General features: G+C 41.4%; 2 protein-coding genes across 4 annotated transcripts; both read right to left on the reverse strand.

The window, feature by feature from the left end:
- Positions 1-5,666, reverse strand: srsf5a (serine and arginine rich splicing factor 5a). Of its 3 annotated transcripts, none has more exons than XM_073483582.1 (8): positions 5,558-5,666; positions 4,313-4,444; positions 4,144-4,214; positions 3,540-3,662; positions 3,044-3,122; positions 1,552-1,625; positions 1,360-1,464; positions 1-1,266 (listed from the first exon to the last, which is right to left on the reverse strand). In XM_073483582.1, the coding sequence occupies exons 2-8, from the start codon at positions 4,436-4,438 to the stop codon at positions 939-941; spliced, it is 906 nt and encodes a 301-aa protein (XP_073339683.1). In that variant the 5' UTR covers positions 4,439-4,444; positions 5,558-5,666; the 3' UTR covers positions 1-938. The 3 variants fall into 3 exon arrangements, with proteins under 3 accessions (XP_073339683.1, XP_073339685.1, XP_073339682.1); XM_073483584.1 differs by having other exon boundaries at positions 3,044-3,113; positions 4,313-4,447; XM_073483581.1 differs by having other exon boundaries at positions 4,313-4,447.
- Positions 5,667-6,967: 1,301 nt separating this feature from the next.
- LOC141010563 (deubiquitinase DESI2) lies at positions 6,968-17,203 on the reverse strand. Its single transcript, XM_073483588.1, has 5 exons — positions 17,073-17,203; positions 12,253-12,325; positions 10,344-10,437; positions 10,114-10,255; positions 6,968-9,646 (listed from the first exon to the last, which is right to left on the reverse strand). Exons 1-5 carry the CDS (start codon positions 17,109-17,111, stop codon positions 9,407-9,409), a joined length of 588 nt encoding a protein of 195 aa, XP_073339689.1. The 5' UTR covers positions 17,112-17,203; the 3' UTR covers positions 6,968-9,406.
- Positions 17,204-18,514: the final 1,311 nt, after the last annotated feature.

The following is an 18,514-nucleotide window of genomic DNA, read 5'->3' on the forward strand; positions in this document are numbered from 1 at the left end:
TTTAACAGTTTGTGAAAGCTTTATTCGGTTAAACTGCAGAGACTTTAGTCAAATATGTAGAGTCTCAACCCACATTCACAACATATTAAAAAAAAGAAGTCACCATTCTTTCTCGACATTACAAAAAAATTAAATGACAATATGCAGTGAGTGTTTATTAGTATCAAATCAATAAACTTATTTTAGAGACATTTCTTCCACTTGTGTTCAGACACTCAACACCACAGGCCAAGGCTGGAGATTAAGTACATAAACACAAAGAAAAAATAAATCACCAACACGAGACAAGGTCCTACAGCAGTGTTTAAAATAAAGAGCCAGTCGAATTAATGCCAGAGTCCAACATCATTACACTAGAAAGCTGATATAAACCACCGACTGAGATGTTTGCATTTGTATGTTCACATATCAGGGCAGCGAATGCAACACGTGTAGTTTCACCTTTTACGGTGCCACATCAGAAGCAGAATCACAGTTTCACGGCAATGCCAGGAGCTCGCATTACAAACAAAAACACACTGAACATTTCGGGAATGAAACGCATTCCCACCTAACCTTGAACTGCTCGACACTCAGGCGAAGCATAGAGGAGTGGATGGAGTCATGACATGGTAGACAGCTGGGAGAGGCTGCAGGGTTGTGACAACGATCACTGATCAAAATGTTTTGTCACGCGGTATTTCATCAAAATATGAAGGGGGTTTAAAAGAGGAAAGTGTATTAATCTTGAGATAAGAGGAAAACAAAACTTTTTCCAGTGGAAGCACATCCAAACTAACAAAAAACAAAAATCAAAGCCAATTTTATTTCAAAAGAACCAATGTAAAAAGGCAATAATCTCCCCTTCATTAAAAAAAAGAAAGAAAAATCACCAGCCACCATTCAGGCCTATGGTGAGCTACTATCAGTCTATTTTACGGCCTACAGGTGTACCAATCTCAGTGTTTGCTGTCTGCTGAGGCGGAGCGGGAACGTGAACGGGACCGAGAGCGGGAACGAGAACGGGAACGGGACTGTTTGTTCATAGCAGGAACAGGTGAACGTGAGCGAGACCTGGAGCGAGACTTGGAGCGGGACTTGGAGCGAGACTTGGAGCGAGACTTGGACCTTGAGGGAGATCTGGTGGTGGCCTTGCCTCCTCCTGATGACTTCCTCTCTGGAGTGCGACTGGCAGACCTGGAGCGGCTCCTGGAACGGTTGCGGCTCCTGGATCGGCTCTTTGAGCGCGAGTAGCTGCGGGAACGGGAGCGACTCTTGCTGTGACTCCTGAAAGAAGAGAGGTGATTTTTAAGATTCATCCTGTTCACAACAGATCTTTGCACATGTCCCAAATCATGTCAAATAGTAAAAACAACTCACCTTCTGCTGTCCTCAAAGATTTTCAGCTTGCGTCCATTCAGTTCAGTCCCATCAAGCTTGGCGATGGCATTCTTCATGTCACTGCGAGATGCGAACTCAACCACTCTGTATTAAAGCAGAAACATTAATTAGGACCAAACCCTGTAGACAAAATGGCAATTTGAGAAGTTTGACAACAGACGAATAACTCACCCTTCATTTTTGTTGGGTCTGTGAGCGTCCACAAAGGTAACTTCACCTGCTTTTCTCATCAGGTCTTTCAGGTCCTGTTTCAAAGCATAGAGCAGGCTTAGTTACAAAGAACACAACACGAGGTGCCAGTGAGAGCCTTTTCAGACCTGGAGGGAGAGAAGTGAGCAAGCAGCAAGACACCAGCACACACTGAAACTTCGGTTATCTAATGCTGACTTTTGTCACTCTGTGATAAGCTCCCATTTCAGTGGAGGGCATGTAAACAAAAGAGCCACTGAAAAAGCTTTTCGTGGACAAGTGTTGCCTTAACTCTAACAGCTATAATTTCCCCATTTATTGGCTCCATGAATTCGTTTATTTAAGTTTACTCCATAATGAGACGCCTGACAGGTAAAGTAGTGAGAATTTTTGGTGCATTTTTACGTAACAGTGTTGGGTTTTGTGACTAAGTATGTGCAATAAATCTGTACAATTATTGGTGGTTGGATGTCAAAAATCCTGTGAATAAGTGGACAAGAAAATTGATCTAGAGTTTTTTTATTTATGTGAACTATGAAAATTAGTTGGCTCAAGACTCAAAGAGTTTACTTGGTAAAACTACCCCCTTCCCATTTGAGACTGCAACTCTACACCCCGTTACCACCCGACCCTAAACAAACCCAATCACATGAGTTTTATGCTACTTACCGCTCCATACCCAGGAAGATATTAGCATAGAGCCACTTGTCCAAATAGCAAATGGGAACCAATGCAGTGTTAAGCCCTTGAGAAACGACCCCGGCCTTGACTCAGCATCCGGCCTCCACAAGTAAGGAACCACCAGAGAGCAAGTAGGGGGAGGGGTGTGTGCCCGACTCAACACCCCCCCCAGCTCCATCAGCAACAGAAAAAGACCCAAACGGGAGAGTGTAGGGACCGTGGATTTGAGGGGGGTTACAGCAGTCGGGGATGCCAGCCCACAGAACCTCCAGACTGTGGCTACGGACCTCCTAAGGCTACCGTATCCTGCGCTAGACCACTTTCACCCGCTACGGGGCCCAGCCAAGACTTTAGACCGGCGGCAACTGCGTGTAAGGAGAGGCACCAAATGGACACTATTCAGAAAAAAAAACAACCAGGAGAGGGCGCTACACACTTCTGACACCTACGTTGAAGGTGTGCATTCACCTCTGATATAAAGGAAACCATATCAGAGCAGCCGTTAAAAAACAACTAAATGTTTTTGGTTAGAATGCCCATCAGCAGCTGTAATGTGCTTTTGTCTGGAAAAAAATGTAGATGAAGCAAAATTAAAAAAATAAAAATAAAAAAAACACTAGGGGCTTTCTATTGTGATCTGCCAATTAACTATTAAGTATTTTTTGTGAAATCTGAGTAGAGACAAATTGACCCGAATGCTGCTTCATTTAAAAAAAGAAATGTAACAACAGTGTGATAGGATTATCTTTTAAAGCTTGTGTTGTAAGATACATAAAGATTAGTGATCTCTTACCTGCCAGCTAATCCGTGAAGAGAGGTTCTCCACGATGAGTCTATGGTCGGTTCGCACAGGAGGTCCATACCTGTCCGGTCAACAGGGAAAAAAAATAGAGAGAACTTTTAAACTACATTTTCCTGGAATAATGGATGGACAAATGTTCAACTCTGGTGGTTGTAAATGTGTCCAAATCAAACTGGAAAGTCCTAAGTGTTAAATACGGGCTGTTAAATCCAGCTGAATACATTCTCACAGACAGTTTTGCGTCATGACAGCGGTTATATTTACCTACTCTGCCAGCCTAAAGGCTGTTTCAATATTTGAGTTTGACTGAGTGGCGGAACATTGGGTTCACATTAATTACTAAGAGTAACGTCAGACATCTTTTTATGTACATTTTCTTTCACATGATGGCAATTATTCCTGTTTAGCAAGCTGTTTTACTTAACTCTTAGCTTCAACCAGTTTGGTGAAACCAGGTTACACAAAAGGCATTATTAAGCAAAGGTACCTGGATCCACTGCTGCGAGATGGGCGATAGCCACCGCCGCCGCCGCCGCCACCACCGCCAAAACGTCCCATTCCAGGGCCGCCACCTCTGCCTCTTCTGGAGCGAGCGTGCTCGATTGTGACTCTGAAAAGAGAAGCAAGAAATACTTAGTTATAATCCTTAGATGAACTACAAATTAAATGTTACAAATATGTCTATGAAAAAGAAAATGTCAGCTGTTGATTGTTAGAAAATGATAGGTAAGAAGTCGTGTAGACATTTAGAAATCTGTGTGGGCTGACTCAAATAATTTATTGGATTAAACACAACACACTGCAACAACATCATGAGTGATTTCAGCACCATGACTTATTTATGTCCTCACAGCTTGGTGGGAGTAACGTGTCTCCCAAGCTCCTCAATTCAAGATGTTACAAGAGTTACACCAAAGCTGGTTTAAGTGTTTGGGACGTTACCAAAAACAAAACAGTTTTGCATGAGAAAAACCTACTGTGATGGTCGTCAGCTGCACCCAGTTTCAGTTACACGCCCACCATTCAGTGAGAGTGACCATGTCAGAGTAAAGGACTCAGAACAAAGGAACCATCCAAGACTAGGTCATTACCTTTCACTGCATAATTCCTTTCCATTCAACTCGTACACAGCGTCATCTGCATCTCTGTGGTCATCAAATTCCTGAGGAGAGATGAAACCAAAGGTTTGTTTGTTGTAAAGACGAAAAAACAGGACAGGTTAAAACCCACAATCCACACAAAGTGCTCAGTCACACTCACCACAAAGCCAAATCCATTCTTCAGGTTGATCTCCCGAATCCGTCCATATCCCTTGAAAAACTTCTCCACGTCTCGCTCTCTGGCGTGTGGGCTCAAGCGGCCGATGAAGACGCGACAACCACTCATTGTAATCTGCTGAAATGGGAAAACACGAGACTTGGTAAACATTAAACCAGAAAGTGGAGTAAAGATAGCTTAATATTTGACGCATGAAGGTCAGTATGTTGACCTCACATAGCCATTTAGTAAATTTTAGCCAGAGAGGCTTCCAAGCAACATGACTGTATTTGTTCATAAACACTGTAAATTGATTTCTGGTTTGTGAAACACTATTTTGAGGTCAGAGAAGTGTTACATTAGCCAAGTATAGACTGAGAATGACAAACATGGTTAGCATGAAAGCCACATTAGGTTTGGTCGAGCCAGTTTCAGTGCAGTAGTTTACTTTCACTCCGGATTCACCAAAAGCCCGAAACTAATGTCCCAGCTTATCAGGTGCATCTTACATCCAGATACAAAGACTCCTACCTAACTAAAGATCTTCAAAACTGATTGTTGGAGCTTTCTAACACGATAGTATTTCAATATATATGTACATTTTAGAGGTAGTAGTGTAATTTGACTACACTTACATTACACTAGGATGTTTTGTCTTACCTTCTTGATGCACATAGGGTGGACATCATTTTAAAAACACTTTTCATAATTTAAAATATCTCAACACCACAAACTACAGTAGCAAAGGTTTATTAAGTATTTTTTTTAAAAATACCCCTAACAATAGCCAGCTTACAATCGATGGGACCGTAGTTATTTCGATTGGAAATCAACGGTTAAGGCCCAACTTTAGCCAGCTAGTTAGCATTAGCTACGAGGGACACGCTGCGGTAACTAGGCTAATCGGCTACTCCTTAATGCGCTCAATTATACCGTAAATTCGCGTCAAAACGTGCTCGATTGAATCTAAATTAGTACCAAATGCCATCCCAGTTAAGCTGTTTGATATTTACTGAAATGTGGCGATCTTTAACCGGCTTAAAAACGGGTTTCGTGTTTGGCGTGGCGCGTCCACGCCGGCCGCAGCTCGCCTTGAGGTCGACTTCAGCTAGTTAGCTACGCGAGCTAGCCACCTAGCGTTAGCTTACAAAGACGTTACTGCTCAGAACATTCGAGCACCGCGGCTCGCTAATTGAAAACCCGCAGAGTTAATGCAAATATTTAACATTAAACAAATGCGATTCTTACCGTGTATGGTTTTCCTCACACCGTCTCCGTTTTTTGTGTTGTTTACGTCGCTGGCGTGCTGCAACTTTGACCGTCTCGTCTGAGCTCGGCTCGATATTAAAATGGCGAGCGAGTCGAAAGAGCGGGGAACAGGAAACGCTGCTACACTCACGTTGCCAGTTTGGGGGTTGGTCATTAACTTCCGCAGTTAATGCGTAACTTGGTTAGAGTAGAAAACTTTGCCCCTTTCGCCGCCCACACACACACTACAGAGGTTATATTAACCTGTCGTGGTTAAATACACACAAATAAACAAGAATCTGTTTGCCAATGAAGGAAATTGGCGGAGCTTTTTAGATCTACACGAAGAGGGATGCGACACGGATTTGGCAACCCACTCCACAGTCTCTAAAGCAAGCAGCAGAGCTGGAAAACATCTGATGTGTTACAGTATTTTAAATCACCTGCTCACAGTCCCATGTTATTATTTATGTTTTTTTATGTATTGCTCCTTATTTTAAATCAAAAAACATTAGTATCCTTTTATTTGCTAAAATACTTTTGTCACCACCTACTGTATATTTAGGCATATAGCCCAAATGAAACAGGATTTTTGAGGGAGACACCGACATTGATATATGAGTTAAGTTAAAAAGAAAACAGATAATGATACATAAGTACGTAACTCAAACAAAATCTTTCATCAGGCTCCTATACATTTGTTTTCCAAAGACTTGTGACCAAAATAAGTACAAAGCGAGATGTTTTATGGATAAAAAATAAATGTTTCTGTGCTCTGTTGTGGACAAAAACTCTCAATTGTTAGACTTATCTTCAGCATTTCTCTACAGCAATTTCTTGTTAATTATTGGCAAACATATACACTAACAATGATACATCTATGATTACCTGATATTGGCCCATATGTTGGAACAATTGGCATCTAGAAATTGTTAATATATAAAATGAAATGTCTGGTTTGTAGCTTATCTAGTGCAAGTAAAACTATTTAAAGTTAAACATCTGACAAATCAAATTAATGTGTCATATTGCTGCTAAAATGTACGTATGAATAGGCCACCTGTTGAACTAATACTCCAAACATACAGCTGCTGCTAACTGAGGCTGCCATTAGCCAGTTAGCTCAGTTAGCAGTGCAGCTAGCAGTGTGGGAGCTTGGAAACCACGGGACTGTCTGTGTTTACACCGGAGCTTTGGAAAAGACAGAGGCCAGGGCTAGCTGGTTTAGCATGCTAACTCCAGTAGATATCTCTGCAACACAGCACATAGACGTCACAACGTAAAAACTGTTATTTCTTCACATCCTGGCGATAATTTTAGTTATTTTTTTGCCATCTTACGGTATATATTGTTTAATTGCCCACCCCTACCCATCCTTTAGGTTACAACAGAAGAGGCAAAACATTTCTTTGTTATTCTGTCTCTTTATTCTAGTACTATATCATCATTCTTGAAATTGTCTTGGGTTAGGAAAAGGAAATACAAGGTTAAGGTTGACACAGTACGATAGAAAAAAATACCTGTCTGGTTTGCTCTGTAGAAAGTGCCAAAGACTGGAATACTGGAATACTGATCACTGTACAGCTCCCTTCAACTCAAAACGTATACCAAAAGATCTGAACACAATACACTTGGTGAAATGTAAGACTACGTCTAAAATAAATAAGAATATAGCTTATTTAAGAACACGAGGAAGAAGTCAAATGATTAATTTGCACTTTCAACCCCATTTATGAAGGTGTTCAGCGGGAATGAGACGAATGCCACTATGAGGAGTCGTGTGAGTTCCTTCCTGAGAGAGGGCAGCTGTTGTTCAGCACACTACAGCAGGAGGGATGGGAGGAGATTCAAATCACACGTGGACCTGTTCACTGAGCGGCATGAATTAAAATGAGTAAAACTACAAGGAGCCGATGTTTGTCATCACCATTATAATTACCACCCTCACTAAGGTCAGAGGGGGGTGGTCGCTAATGGGGCTGTTTACCTGCATGAATGCTGAAACCACGATGACTACAAATAACCTTATGACATCATATTTTCCCTTGATGAGAAACTGATCTCCTCATTGCAACGAACAAAACTTCAGAAGTAACTTTTAAAAAGGTTCGTTTACGATCAGTAAAATGCTTTGTATCCGTAAACATGTAACGTTTCAGTTCACAGTCGACATAAATCATAAAAACATTTTTTTAAAAAGTGGTCTTAAAGGAATAGTTTGACATTTTGAGACATACACTGTTTTGACTGACTCCACTCTTGTGCCTCTGGGATAAATACCTAGCTTTAGGCAGCAGCTGGTTAGCTTAGCTTAGCATAAATACTGGAAACGGGGAAGTAGGGGTGCTGAGGCCTTACAAAAAACAACACACGTCCCCATTTTTACACACAAAAAAGAAATAACTTCATGTGTACCATAGCCGAATTATCAAAAAGGTCCAAATGATTAAGAATTTGTCGTAGACAGCGTTTCACAAAGTTTATGAAGTTTCTCCTGACACAACAACAACAAAATTGAGTGATTTTTTTAAGGGAGGCTGGGGAATTTCTCTCCCTCTTCATCTTCTTGCTATTTTTGACTGCAGTTGCTGGGGCTGCTTTGACCTATAGTATGTCGGTGTTCAAGTTTGCTGTCTGCTGTCGTCATTAGCAACCTGAACTGTGACTGACAAGCATGAGAGTGGTATCAATCTTCTCATCTAAGTCTCAGCACGAAAGCGAATGAATGTATTTCCCAAAATAAAGAAACTATTGCTTTAAGGACGGCTGTAATTTAAAGGAGAATACTGATTTTCTTGCTTGCTCTCTCATGGCAGCTCAGTCTTGGTGGAAAAAAAAGTGATAAAACCAGAATCCCCCAGGAAACATTCTCTGGGTGTTAATGTACATTTCCTAGCCTGGAAGTTATCGCACCGTTATAATATAAAGACCATTTGGATATAAAAGCGTAGACAAAAATTGTACTGGGTCACAAAGTCAATAATTGTCAGTTTAGCAGCTTGACTTTCTTTGTGTTTGTGTCTCTGAGATGTTGACAGATAGTGACTGGGCTGCCCGAGGCCGTGTGAACGGCCACTGTTTAGATTGAGGAGTGTTTGCCCTTGATTGTTTTTACAACAGCCAGTTTAGTGTTTAAAACAGGTCCCAGGTTTCATCATTTCTTTTTACAAAAGGAAAAGGAGAAGAAATACTTGATGATATGATCAGAAGTGTGGCGTCTCAGTTTATGGTTTGTCAAATTCTTTCAACATGCAACATTTTAACGAGCTCAAGCAGAACTCGAGGGAACAATCGGATCCTCTTCACCTTCTAAAATGGCCCAAAAGTTAAATATTTAGGTTCCACACAAAGAAAGCAGAGTCAACAATATTAACTGAAGGCCACATAGAGGTTACTGAATGAGAACTTGTTGAAACTGAGCAGATTAGCAGTTCTCTGTCACTATAAGTAGCCTCGGGTGTCTATCTAGTTATTCTACAAAAGCAGCTCTGAAGGCAGGGCAGGGAACAAGGCTGACAAAGGTTTAAAAGTTCATGGAAAAGACTAACAATAACATACTACAAACTTCAGATCTACAATAGTTGTTGTCGAGTCTGAGTCACGCTTCGGCGCTCAGGGCTCAGGTCAAAGTCTGCCTTCGTCATCCTGTCATCTGTATAAAGGACGGGCAGGGTCTCTGTGGGTCTGAAGTCTCTGTTCATGAAGAGGGAACTCTTCTTTTTCCTGCCTCTTTACTCAGAGGACAAACAGTATGAGGTCAGGTGGTTGTTCAAGCCTACTAATGCCACTTGAGCCACGAGCAGAGGTGGCAGGAAGGTCCAGAGGTCAGCGTATGAATGTGGGGCCCGTTCACACCCTCGTGTGGCGACAGCTGTGGGAGGAACCGGTGGCGGCCGCTCCGGACGGAGACGAAGGGTCCTCGTCGCTCGACTCGTTCTGCTCCTCTTTGTGGAGGCCGAGGCTGATGTGGGTCTGCAGGGCGGCCGGGGTCAACCACTCCTTGGGTAGGCAGCTCTGCAGGAAGGGGATGCACGAGCTGAAGTACGCCAGTCTGTTGACCCAGCGTGGGATCTCCCGTCCGCACAGCAACTGAGAAAATTCACAATATGTGATGTGAAACATCTTGTCTGTGTTTCACTTCTGTCAATGTGTGAAACTAGAATTTGAAGTAGTGTGGGACCATGGGAACTGATGTCTCGATACGTTGTTGGCGTATTTCAGACTGGACCAAAGTGAGAGCCAGCCAGCTAATACATCTTAAAATGTTGTAGTGATGCAGCCCAAGCTGATATAATCCCGATGACATCAACTGAGTTATATTTCCAGACTTTAGAAAGTTCCCTTCAGAGCCGTAGAAGACATTATATAACTGTTTCACTGAATAGTTCTCCCTTTAAGTTAACTTCTGTGAGCAAACTTTCATACAATAGGATCTTTTTGTGTGACTTATTTATAGTTGTTACTCATCCCTGTTCTGCATCTTGTAGTTTCTGAACTATACATACAAGTAGGAACAGAAAACAAACATTTGGCAGTGAACGCAGTGTGAGACTGACCTCAGACAGGGAGGAGGAGAAGTGGTTGCAGTTCTTGTGCATTAGATGGTAGGCGTTGCCTTTGAACTCTTTACCGAGCTCCTCCATGATTTTATCTATGTCCTCCTCTGTGAAGTCCGTGGTGCCCAAAACAATGGCCTCCCTGTCGGAAAGCATGGAAAGAAATATCAGGACGCTTATCTCTGAAATTAGCTTTAACGACATCACAGTGTATTGTATGCTAAACTCACTTGAATTTGAACGTCTCTCCCAGTTCAGTAGCGTTGCCGGGGTTGATCTCGAAGATGCCACTGAAGGGGTATGGATGACCCCCGTATGCAAATTCTGTGTGGAAATAGACACAAAACAAAGGTTAAGCTGGTGAGTGGGAGCACTAAACAACTGTAATTACACAGAAGCAAGCGATTAATCAATGACACACTGTGCTTAAATCATTAGGCCGGGCTAATTACAGTCCTCTCTGCCCTGTATTTACTGCAGTACAATGAAAACAGTGATCAGCACCAGAGTCACATCATGTCAGATAGAGAATTACATTGTTAGCCTTGTAGCTTATGAATTAAATTTGAATTGAAATATTTTTACAGCAAACACATAGTGCTGTTTGTGGTATATGTGAAAGCCACAAATATACTGTTGTGGATAATTATACACATTAATTTAATGCAGTTATTCTTGCCTTATAGTTACATTTCACTGTTGATATAAAGTGTTTTTATGCAACTTCTTCACTACAATTTATAGCTCGACATTTATCTGATAGCTTTAGTTACCAGTTACTTTACAAATCAACATTTCATATATGATGATCCTTTAAAGTTTAAATTAGCTCACTCTTAATCAGCTGACACATAGAAAAGCTACTTAGACATTGTTGCATTAGCAATAATAATCCATAATATAACATATAACAGTGAAACACTCACAGGGGACATTCTTCTGCATTATGAGTACTTTTACTTTGGATATTTTAATGACATTTTGCTGATAATATTGACTTGCTTTTATTTACAGTGTATGAATTTTCCAGTGCAGGATTTTATTTATAATGGAGTATTAATAAAGTATCTGAATACTTCATCCGACACTAATTAGGTAGAAAATTGCAGTGTAACTTTTGTTTAAATGCCAGATGAAGGATCCCTCCCTCCTCTGTGGGCAGTGGTAGAAATATTCAGAGACATTATTTGTAAGGATAAATACCATAATGTAAAAAATACTTTGTGACACATAACAGTCCTGCATTTTAAACCTTATATATGTAGAAGTAGAAGTATTAAATAAAAGTGCTCTTGAATCCTGGTCCTCTGGGCCCCCTGACCCATTCATTTGAATCAGGTGTGTGCATGCAGGGCAGGGGGCCAGACAATTAAAGAACACTGAAAGTGTTAAATAAAGTTGTGTTTACACAGCAGAATGTCAGTGATAATGGAAGAGACCCAACGGGGAATGGAGCCATAACATAATGTCAAATCTATTTTTTCTTCATAGTCTTTTGTCTCTAAAACAAGACTACTAAAGCTTAAAAATAACTCTTTTTCTAAAACCTGTGAACCTGTGGTGCTGCTCGGTCCAACAAACCACTCAGATCCAGTCCAAATGATGCACCATGTGCAGACAGATTCAATAAATATAACTAGACTTATTTCATCATTATGTTAGCCCTCAAAACATTTAAATTATGAGGTTTTCACCTGACAGTTAATCTAATATGATTGAAATCACAAGGTCATTATGCAAAAAAAATATGCTGCATGCACTAAATAATATCCTGAAAGTGATTTCCTGCCGTGGTGAAGACTGTATTTTTTACTCTCATCATATTTCACAGTGCACAGAACCAATAACTCTGGTTGCAGAGACATCTTTATTCAAACCAGACACACACACACACACACAATGCAGAGTGAGTCGGTGGTGACTCAACCCAGAGAAACGGGGTCATGTTATTAGGAAACACAATTCCCTATTCCATTTTTAAAACCAGACTTCATCTGTGTCTGCGATGGCGGCCTCACACAAACCTCAGCATCAGACGGTGATGCGCAGGCCCGAGTGTGGCCTGCTGTGATTCCGCTCTGTCAAGCTGCAATGAGATTTGACAGAAATAAAAGAAAAGGACGGAGGGAAAGGTCTTACCTCTGCCATAAATCTCAATGCCTGAGTGGAAGACTCCAATCCCCAGATTGGAAGTGTATTCGTTGATCCAGTACTGCGGACAGAGGAAGAAGGAGAGGAAGGAGAAGTCATTTAGGATCAATATCAACAGTTATTGTGTTGGAAAGAAACAATACAGCAGCTCTACAGGAAACACTGTAGACTTAGATAAAACATAATGTACATTAAAAACACCAGATTGCTAAAGAGATTATTTTTCACAGAAGAGATGCTGATAGCTGCATGATTCTTTGAAAGGTCATGATTATTACCTGAACATATTTGGGGATCACAATTGTTTTACTGGCCTTTTGGAAAAGATCTTTATTATGCATTTAAAGGAGTAGTTTAACATTTTGGGAAATACGCTTATTCGGTTTCTTGGCAAAAGACTTAGAAGAGAAGATTGATTACATGGTTGTACAGCCAGCAGCCAGTTAGCTTAGCTCATCTTAGCATGAAGACTAGAAACAGGGGAAGAGAGCTAGGCCGGCTTTGTCAAAGGATTATTGTATTTACTCTGCTTTTACAAACAAGATATGACAGGGCTGCAGACTGCGACCGTCTATTTTTACCTGTACGACTTGCTGATAAGCCCCGCGCAATTTTGTTTTTTAAAATAATGATCGTGAACACAGTTTAACCTATTTATCAATTGTTGTTTTTATTGTAATATCTGTCTTAGCACTTTTAAAATAAAAAAGAACATTGTTATTTCTGTGAAATGTCAACGTATCACCAAAAGATAAATAAGTAATAGGGTTTAGATGGTAAAAATATAAAATGTATTGCGTTTCTCGACATGGTGCTCCTAAAATCTTTAGTAAATAGCAGCAGTCCTACTCGTGGAAAAAGTCAGTGTGGAGAAGAATTTGTTCTCTTATTAGAAGAGTCTCTCCTGGCAAAAGTAAGTAACATGTTTGCCAAGAAATATACTGTCACTTGCAGGACTGCTTTTAGTTGTTTGTCTTTATCGACTTATTCCTATTCAAGATTTCAAACAGCAGCGATTTCATCCAGGCGTGCACTAGACAGAGAACAAGGAAAACACACAGGACTGATCCATCTCGAAGGCACAGTCAACCGCACAAGTAGTATCTGATCCACCACGTGCAAGAGTTTAGATTGTTTAAGGAACATTTACACATAAGAGAAGATCCTGGTGGTCTCTGAGGCGCCCTGCCGCGCTCCACTGCAGACAATCAGGAGATAATTTATTCCAGGACCACAGCTCCCCTCCTCCCACACCCACTGACACTCCCACACCCTTTGATACCCCTGAGGAAACATGCTAAGAGCTATCCACACTGGCCCAGATGTCCCCTATTAATAATAGAACAGGTTTCCGGGCTCAGACTGATACAATAAAAGCATATCCACCATTTTACTTTAGGTCAACTGAGCCTTCTCACGTTTCTGCAGCCACTTCGACTCCTTCTGGCTCTTCGGTTTTTGTCATTTCACACCAGGAACATGGACGGAAATCTTCTAACCAGTTCTGAGGACCAATTCTAACACATTAGTGAAATGAGATTGTGACAAGCTGACTGTCAAATGATATGACTTTCTTCTCAGTGCATAAACAAGTGAGTCCTGGCAACATTAGTGGAGCATTTCTCAGTCACTATGTTGCTGCTACAAATCACACTCAGGAGTCAAGCTGCATGCCAACACTGCTGCAACGATCCATGCAGCACAACATCCTGCCGGTGCAGATACAGCCTGCACCACTACACACATCCACCACATCACATTGATTTCGCATTGAAGATGATCGATTCATCATCATCCCTCCTCGCATGATTCACTCTCTCAGGCGGATCCTGTTGCCTACTCGCGCTTTTGTGTTTAATTCTCGGCAGAAGTATTTAAGGCTGGCTCTGACTTCACCGCCCTCATGATCACTTTCTCCCTCTTTCAAAAGCCCCTGCATGACCTGCTAAGTCCCGGCACAGCAGAGCCACGCTGGAATTAAATCAGCTGTCTGAGCAGCTGTCACTTCTGGCCCCAGTGAGGTCCTCATCTGTGAGACGGCTTGAAGACACCAAGAGAGAGCCGAGGGTCCAAAACTGAGCTGTTTCTTGCCTGGAAGAGCTAAAAGATGAGGACACTTATACTTGAAGGGCTTTAAGAGTTTTGTTAGATCCTCAGTTGCAGACCTTCTGAAATTATTTCTATTATTGGTGGAAGAAGTACTCTTTTACTTAAAGGATAAGTTCACCCGAAAATCAAAATTCAGTCATTATCCACTCACCATCATGCTGATGGAAAGTCGGGTAAAGTTTCGTAGTCCACAAAACATTTCTAGAGCTTCACGGCAAAACAGTGTTGGTGCATTCTCCTCAACAACTGAAGTAAAAAGGAGAAATAAAATGGCTCCATGCAGAATCTTTAAGTCTCTGGCAGCCCCAAGATCCCAAATTGATTCAAAAATATGTTTTTTACACTCTTGACATGCAGTCGAGCTTGAACAACCACTTCAGACAAGGTGTGCGCTAGCCCTTTTAGCTTAACAGCTACATTGGAGCTTTAAAAAGGGTGTAAATAACATCTTTTCAAATCAATCCTTTCAATCCTGCGTTTTCCAGAGACTTGGATTACACTGGACGAGCTGTATAGAGCCATTTTACAATCTTTTTTTCCCCCAGCTACTTCAGTTGTTTTTGCTGTGAAGCTCCAGAAGCGTTTCGTGAACTATGAAACTCGCCCCAACTTTCCATCAGCATGAGACTGAGCAGATAATAACTGAATTTGCATTTTTGTGTGAACTTACCATTTAAGTTCGCCCACGTACAGTAGCAATACCACAGTGCAGAAATACTGTGTCACATATAAAAGTCCTTCATTCAAAATATAGCTTGCCCTGGGAATCACTAGTTATATAACCCTGTAATAAAAGTTAATATTCATTGTTGAGCAAGTTAGCAAATAAATCTAGTGGAGTAAAAATGGGTAAATTCTCTTTGAAATATAGTGAAGTGGAACGTAAAATGGGAATACTCAAGAAAAATACCATTGCCATTCCAGCAGTTTTGGACACACTTGCAAGTAAGTTGTGTGTATAAATAAACTGTGTAATAAATGTTTTTTGTTTATTCATATATATTATAAAACATGTGATTAAAGTTACTGTTTATTACAGTTAATCAGAAGTTATAATTGGTGAGAAATACATAATAACATCTGTCTGTCTGCCTACAACAACAGTATACTGTGTTATTAATAATTCACTGAATGGGGGGAGTTGATGTAATGGTTTTTATTCATTCCTCAGTATCACAAATGTTCAGCTGTAAATGGAGTAATTCTGTGGATTTACAGCAACATGTTGCGTAATATTCACACAGGAGGCTGTTCAGCAGTACAGTGAAGACCAGGCAGTGGGCACAAGAATGAATGAATGAATGCACGGCCTTGTCCTTTACTGATGTGTGTGGGTTTATGTGAGTGTGTAAATACAGTATGTGTGTGTTTCGTATGTGTGTGCGTCACGTGAGCTGGAGGAACAGCGACAGAGGTCAGTGGGGTTGAGGGAAGCTCTTGTTTCAGAAGCTGGATTTTCTTATCTGCTTTCTCTCGTCTCGTCTCGTCTCGTCTCATCTTATCTTCTGATATTCAAATTCAACTGGGTGCAAAAAACATCGTCACGTCTAAATAATGTCTGTGTTTGTAGAAAGAGCAGAATCTGTCTTCATAACACAAAGCGCGTCTGCAGCAGAGCAGATAAGGCCACATACACTTACAACAGCTACACACAACGCTCTGCTTTGGTCTTTGAAGATGGGACACACTGCGCTCACCAAATCCCAGAGAAAAATCTTTTCATTTAACGTTTATTCAATTAGTTTATATGGAAGCCCATTAAATTTGAGTCAAATTAAAGTGACTACCTCCTCGTAGTCACTTTAACGTTAATTAAGACTTTTATCTCATAATTTCGGTCTTTTATCTCTTAATTTTTACCTTTTATCTCATAAATCTGACTTTTTATCCCATATTTTTTATTTCTATGTTAATTATGACTTTTATCTCATAACATCGACTTTCTATCTCATAACCATGACTTTTTATCTCATACTTTTTAGCTTTTCTCTCACAATTCTGACTTTATATCTCTTAATTGTGACTTTCGATCTCATAATTAGGACTTTTTGTCTCATAAATTAGCTTTTCTGTCCCCTAATCATAACTTTCTATCCTATAATTATGACTTTTATCTCATAATTTTGATCTTTTATCACAAAATTATGACTTTTTATCTGGTAATTTTTACCTTTTATCTCACGATTCTGACTTTTTAGACTTTTAACTCATAACATTGACTTTCTATCTCATAAACATGACTTTTTATCTCATAATTTAGCTTTTCTGTCCCATAATTAGAACTTTCTATCCTATAACTGTGACTTTTATCTCATTATTTTGGTCTTTTATCACATAATTATGACTTTTTGTCTCATAAATTATCCTTTTCATTTTTTTTTCTGGCAGAAATGTGCTTCCATATTTTTCAGAGTTGTTCACATTGTAAAATGATTTAAACACAAGTGTGAATAAACAAACAGGCCTTTACTGCTGACACAGCACTACCTGTTCTTATGTAATATTTGATATCACCTGGACTCTTTCCCAGATGTCAGTGAAGTGCTCGTGTGAACAGGTGTGCAGTGGGCCTGTTGTTCCTGGTGGTGCATTCACTTCCTCTGCTGGTGTCGGATTACAAACCTTCTGCCACGAGCAGGAAAGAAAAAGACTAAAACTGAGTGAAAAGTGAGTGTAGTGTGGTGGAGATGGACCCTTACCATATCATACACGTTAAGGATGACAGGTTCATTGGCCATGATTTAAACCTGAGCTGGAAAGGCAAACGTCCCCACCCTCCACGTTTTACGGTCGTCGGGACCTCCACACCCTCTGAAGTCACAGGGCCACACGGCGGACGCAGGGCGCAGCGGGCAGGCGTCTGCTGGAGGGATGGAGGCTGCTCATTCCCCCGCAGGGCAGCAACTGTAAAGCGCAGGAAAATGTCCCAAAACAAACAGGTCAGGTGAAGCTCAGAGAGGATGCCACAGAGCCATTTCAGAGAGTGAGGTCGGGGGGAGGGAGGGAGAAAGCCTGAAACTCAGATCCCAGCAGGGCAGAGCGAGGTGCAGGACGCGAGGACGCGGCCCATCTCCAAAAAAAAACCCCTCCAATAATCAGGAGGTGTATTTGTAAAAAATCAGAGCACACACACAGCAGCTCAAACACAAATTCACACGAGACCCTTCAGAGGTGATAACGCGCTCCGGAGCGGACAGGAGAGGGCCTGCGAGTGTTGAAATCTGAAGCGGGCGCGCTGCTCTCATCGTGGGCGAAAAGGCGACAGCTAGGGCGGACGGATGTCAGCGATGGAGGCGGAGAGCGGGCCATCCTCACGCGGCAGGATGTTGCAGCAGCTGTGGGAGACGACTCCGGAGCCACGGTGGTTAATTACAGCTGATGGAGGAGCGGAGGTGGGGTGGAGGGGAGGGAGGGAGTCAGGTTCACCAGCAGCATCCCCGGCCGGTGCTGCCTCTACAGCTGGCCCGCATCCAGCATCCTCTTCTTCGGCTGGTGGACACAAACCTCCCCGACATGACTCTGATGATCCAAACCCGCTCGATGGAAGGTTTTTCAGATGTGTTTCATAAAAAAAAAGTAGTGAAGCAGTGAGATCCCTCCGTGCGCTGCGGCTGGTCTCCGGCTCTCTGCCTCTCTCTGTCCGTCTCCCTGTGGTCGGGACTGAAGCGTTAGATTACATCATATCTGCCTCCGAGGCAGCATCCTCCAACAGCTGATGAGACAACAGAGCTGCTGGTGGGTGTACAGGAGCACATTTTGTTACAAAACACACCACTTTTACTATTTCTGCCAACCAGGGGCCGTGTTGAGATTCATTTTCACCTCCGTGCTTTGTCTAAAACACCATTACGACTACTCGACAAGACAATGCTGAGTGGGTTAGACAATGCACTTTATTTTTTATGAGGATTGTTTTATTCGCCAGTACGCAAATTTGCGACTACCACTCGACTACTACTTTATATTTAATGCAACAATAGACGACAACAGGTTGTTATGTGTTTATTCTAACAGCTTAGAATAAGACAAGGGGTCGCTAAAGCAAGTCTGATTCATTTTACTCTCCAAGACATCTATAATTAAATAGTTTCCCCCCATTGTATTATGATCATAATAATAATAAGTATGATTTATTTATTAA

Source organism: Pagrus major, chromosome 16 (genome assembly GCF_040436345.1).
Source record: "Pagrus major chromosome 16, Pma_NU_1.0".
NCBI classification, from domain to species: Eukaryota; Metazoa; Chordata; class Actinopteri; order Spariformes; family Sparidae; genus Pagrus; species Pagrus major.

Excerpts from the sequence above, each read along its gene's own strand:
- srsf5a (XM_073483582.1), bottom strand. The coding sequence starts at position 4,438 with ATGAGTGGTTGTCGCGTCTTCATCGGCCGCTTGAGCCCACACGCCAGA. Across the intron at positions 1,626-3,043 it reads CTTCACGGATTAGCTGGCAG|GACCTGAAAGACCTGATGAG; the intron begins GTAAGAGATCAC and ends GCTTTGAAACAG. Across the intron at positions 1,267-1,359 it reads ATCTTTGAGGACAGCAGAAG|GAGTCACAGCAAGAGTCGCT; the intron begins GTGAGTTGTTTT and ends CTCTTCTTTCAG.
- LOC141010563 (XM_073483588.1), bottom strand. The coding sequence starts at position 17,111 with ATGGCCAATGAACCTGTCATCCTTAACGTGTATGATATG. Across the intron at positions 12,326-17,072 it reads TCCTTAACGTGTATGATATG|TACTGGATCAACGAATACAC; the intron begins GTAAGGGTCCAT and ends CTCTGTCCGCAG. Across the intron at positions 10,256-10,343 it reads GGAGAGACGTTCAAATTCAA|GGAGGCCATTGTTTTGGGCA; the intron begins GTGAGTTTAGCA and ends GCTTTCCGACAG.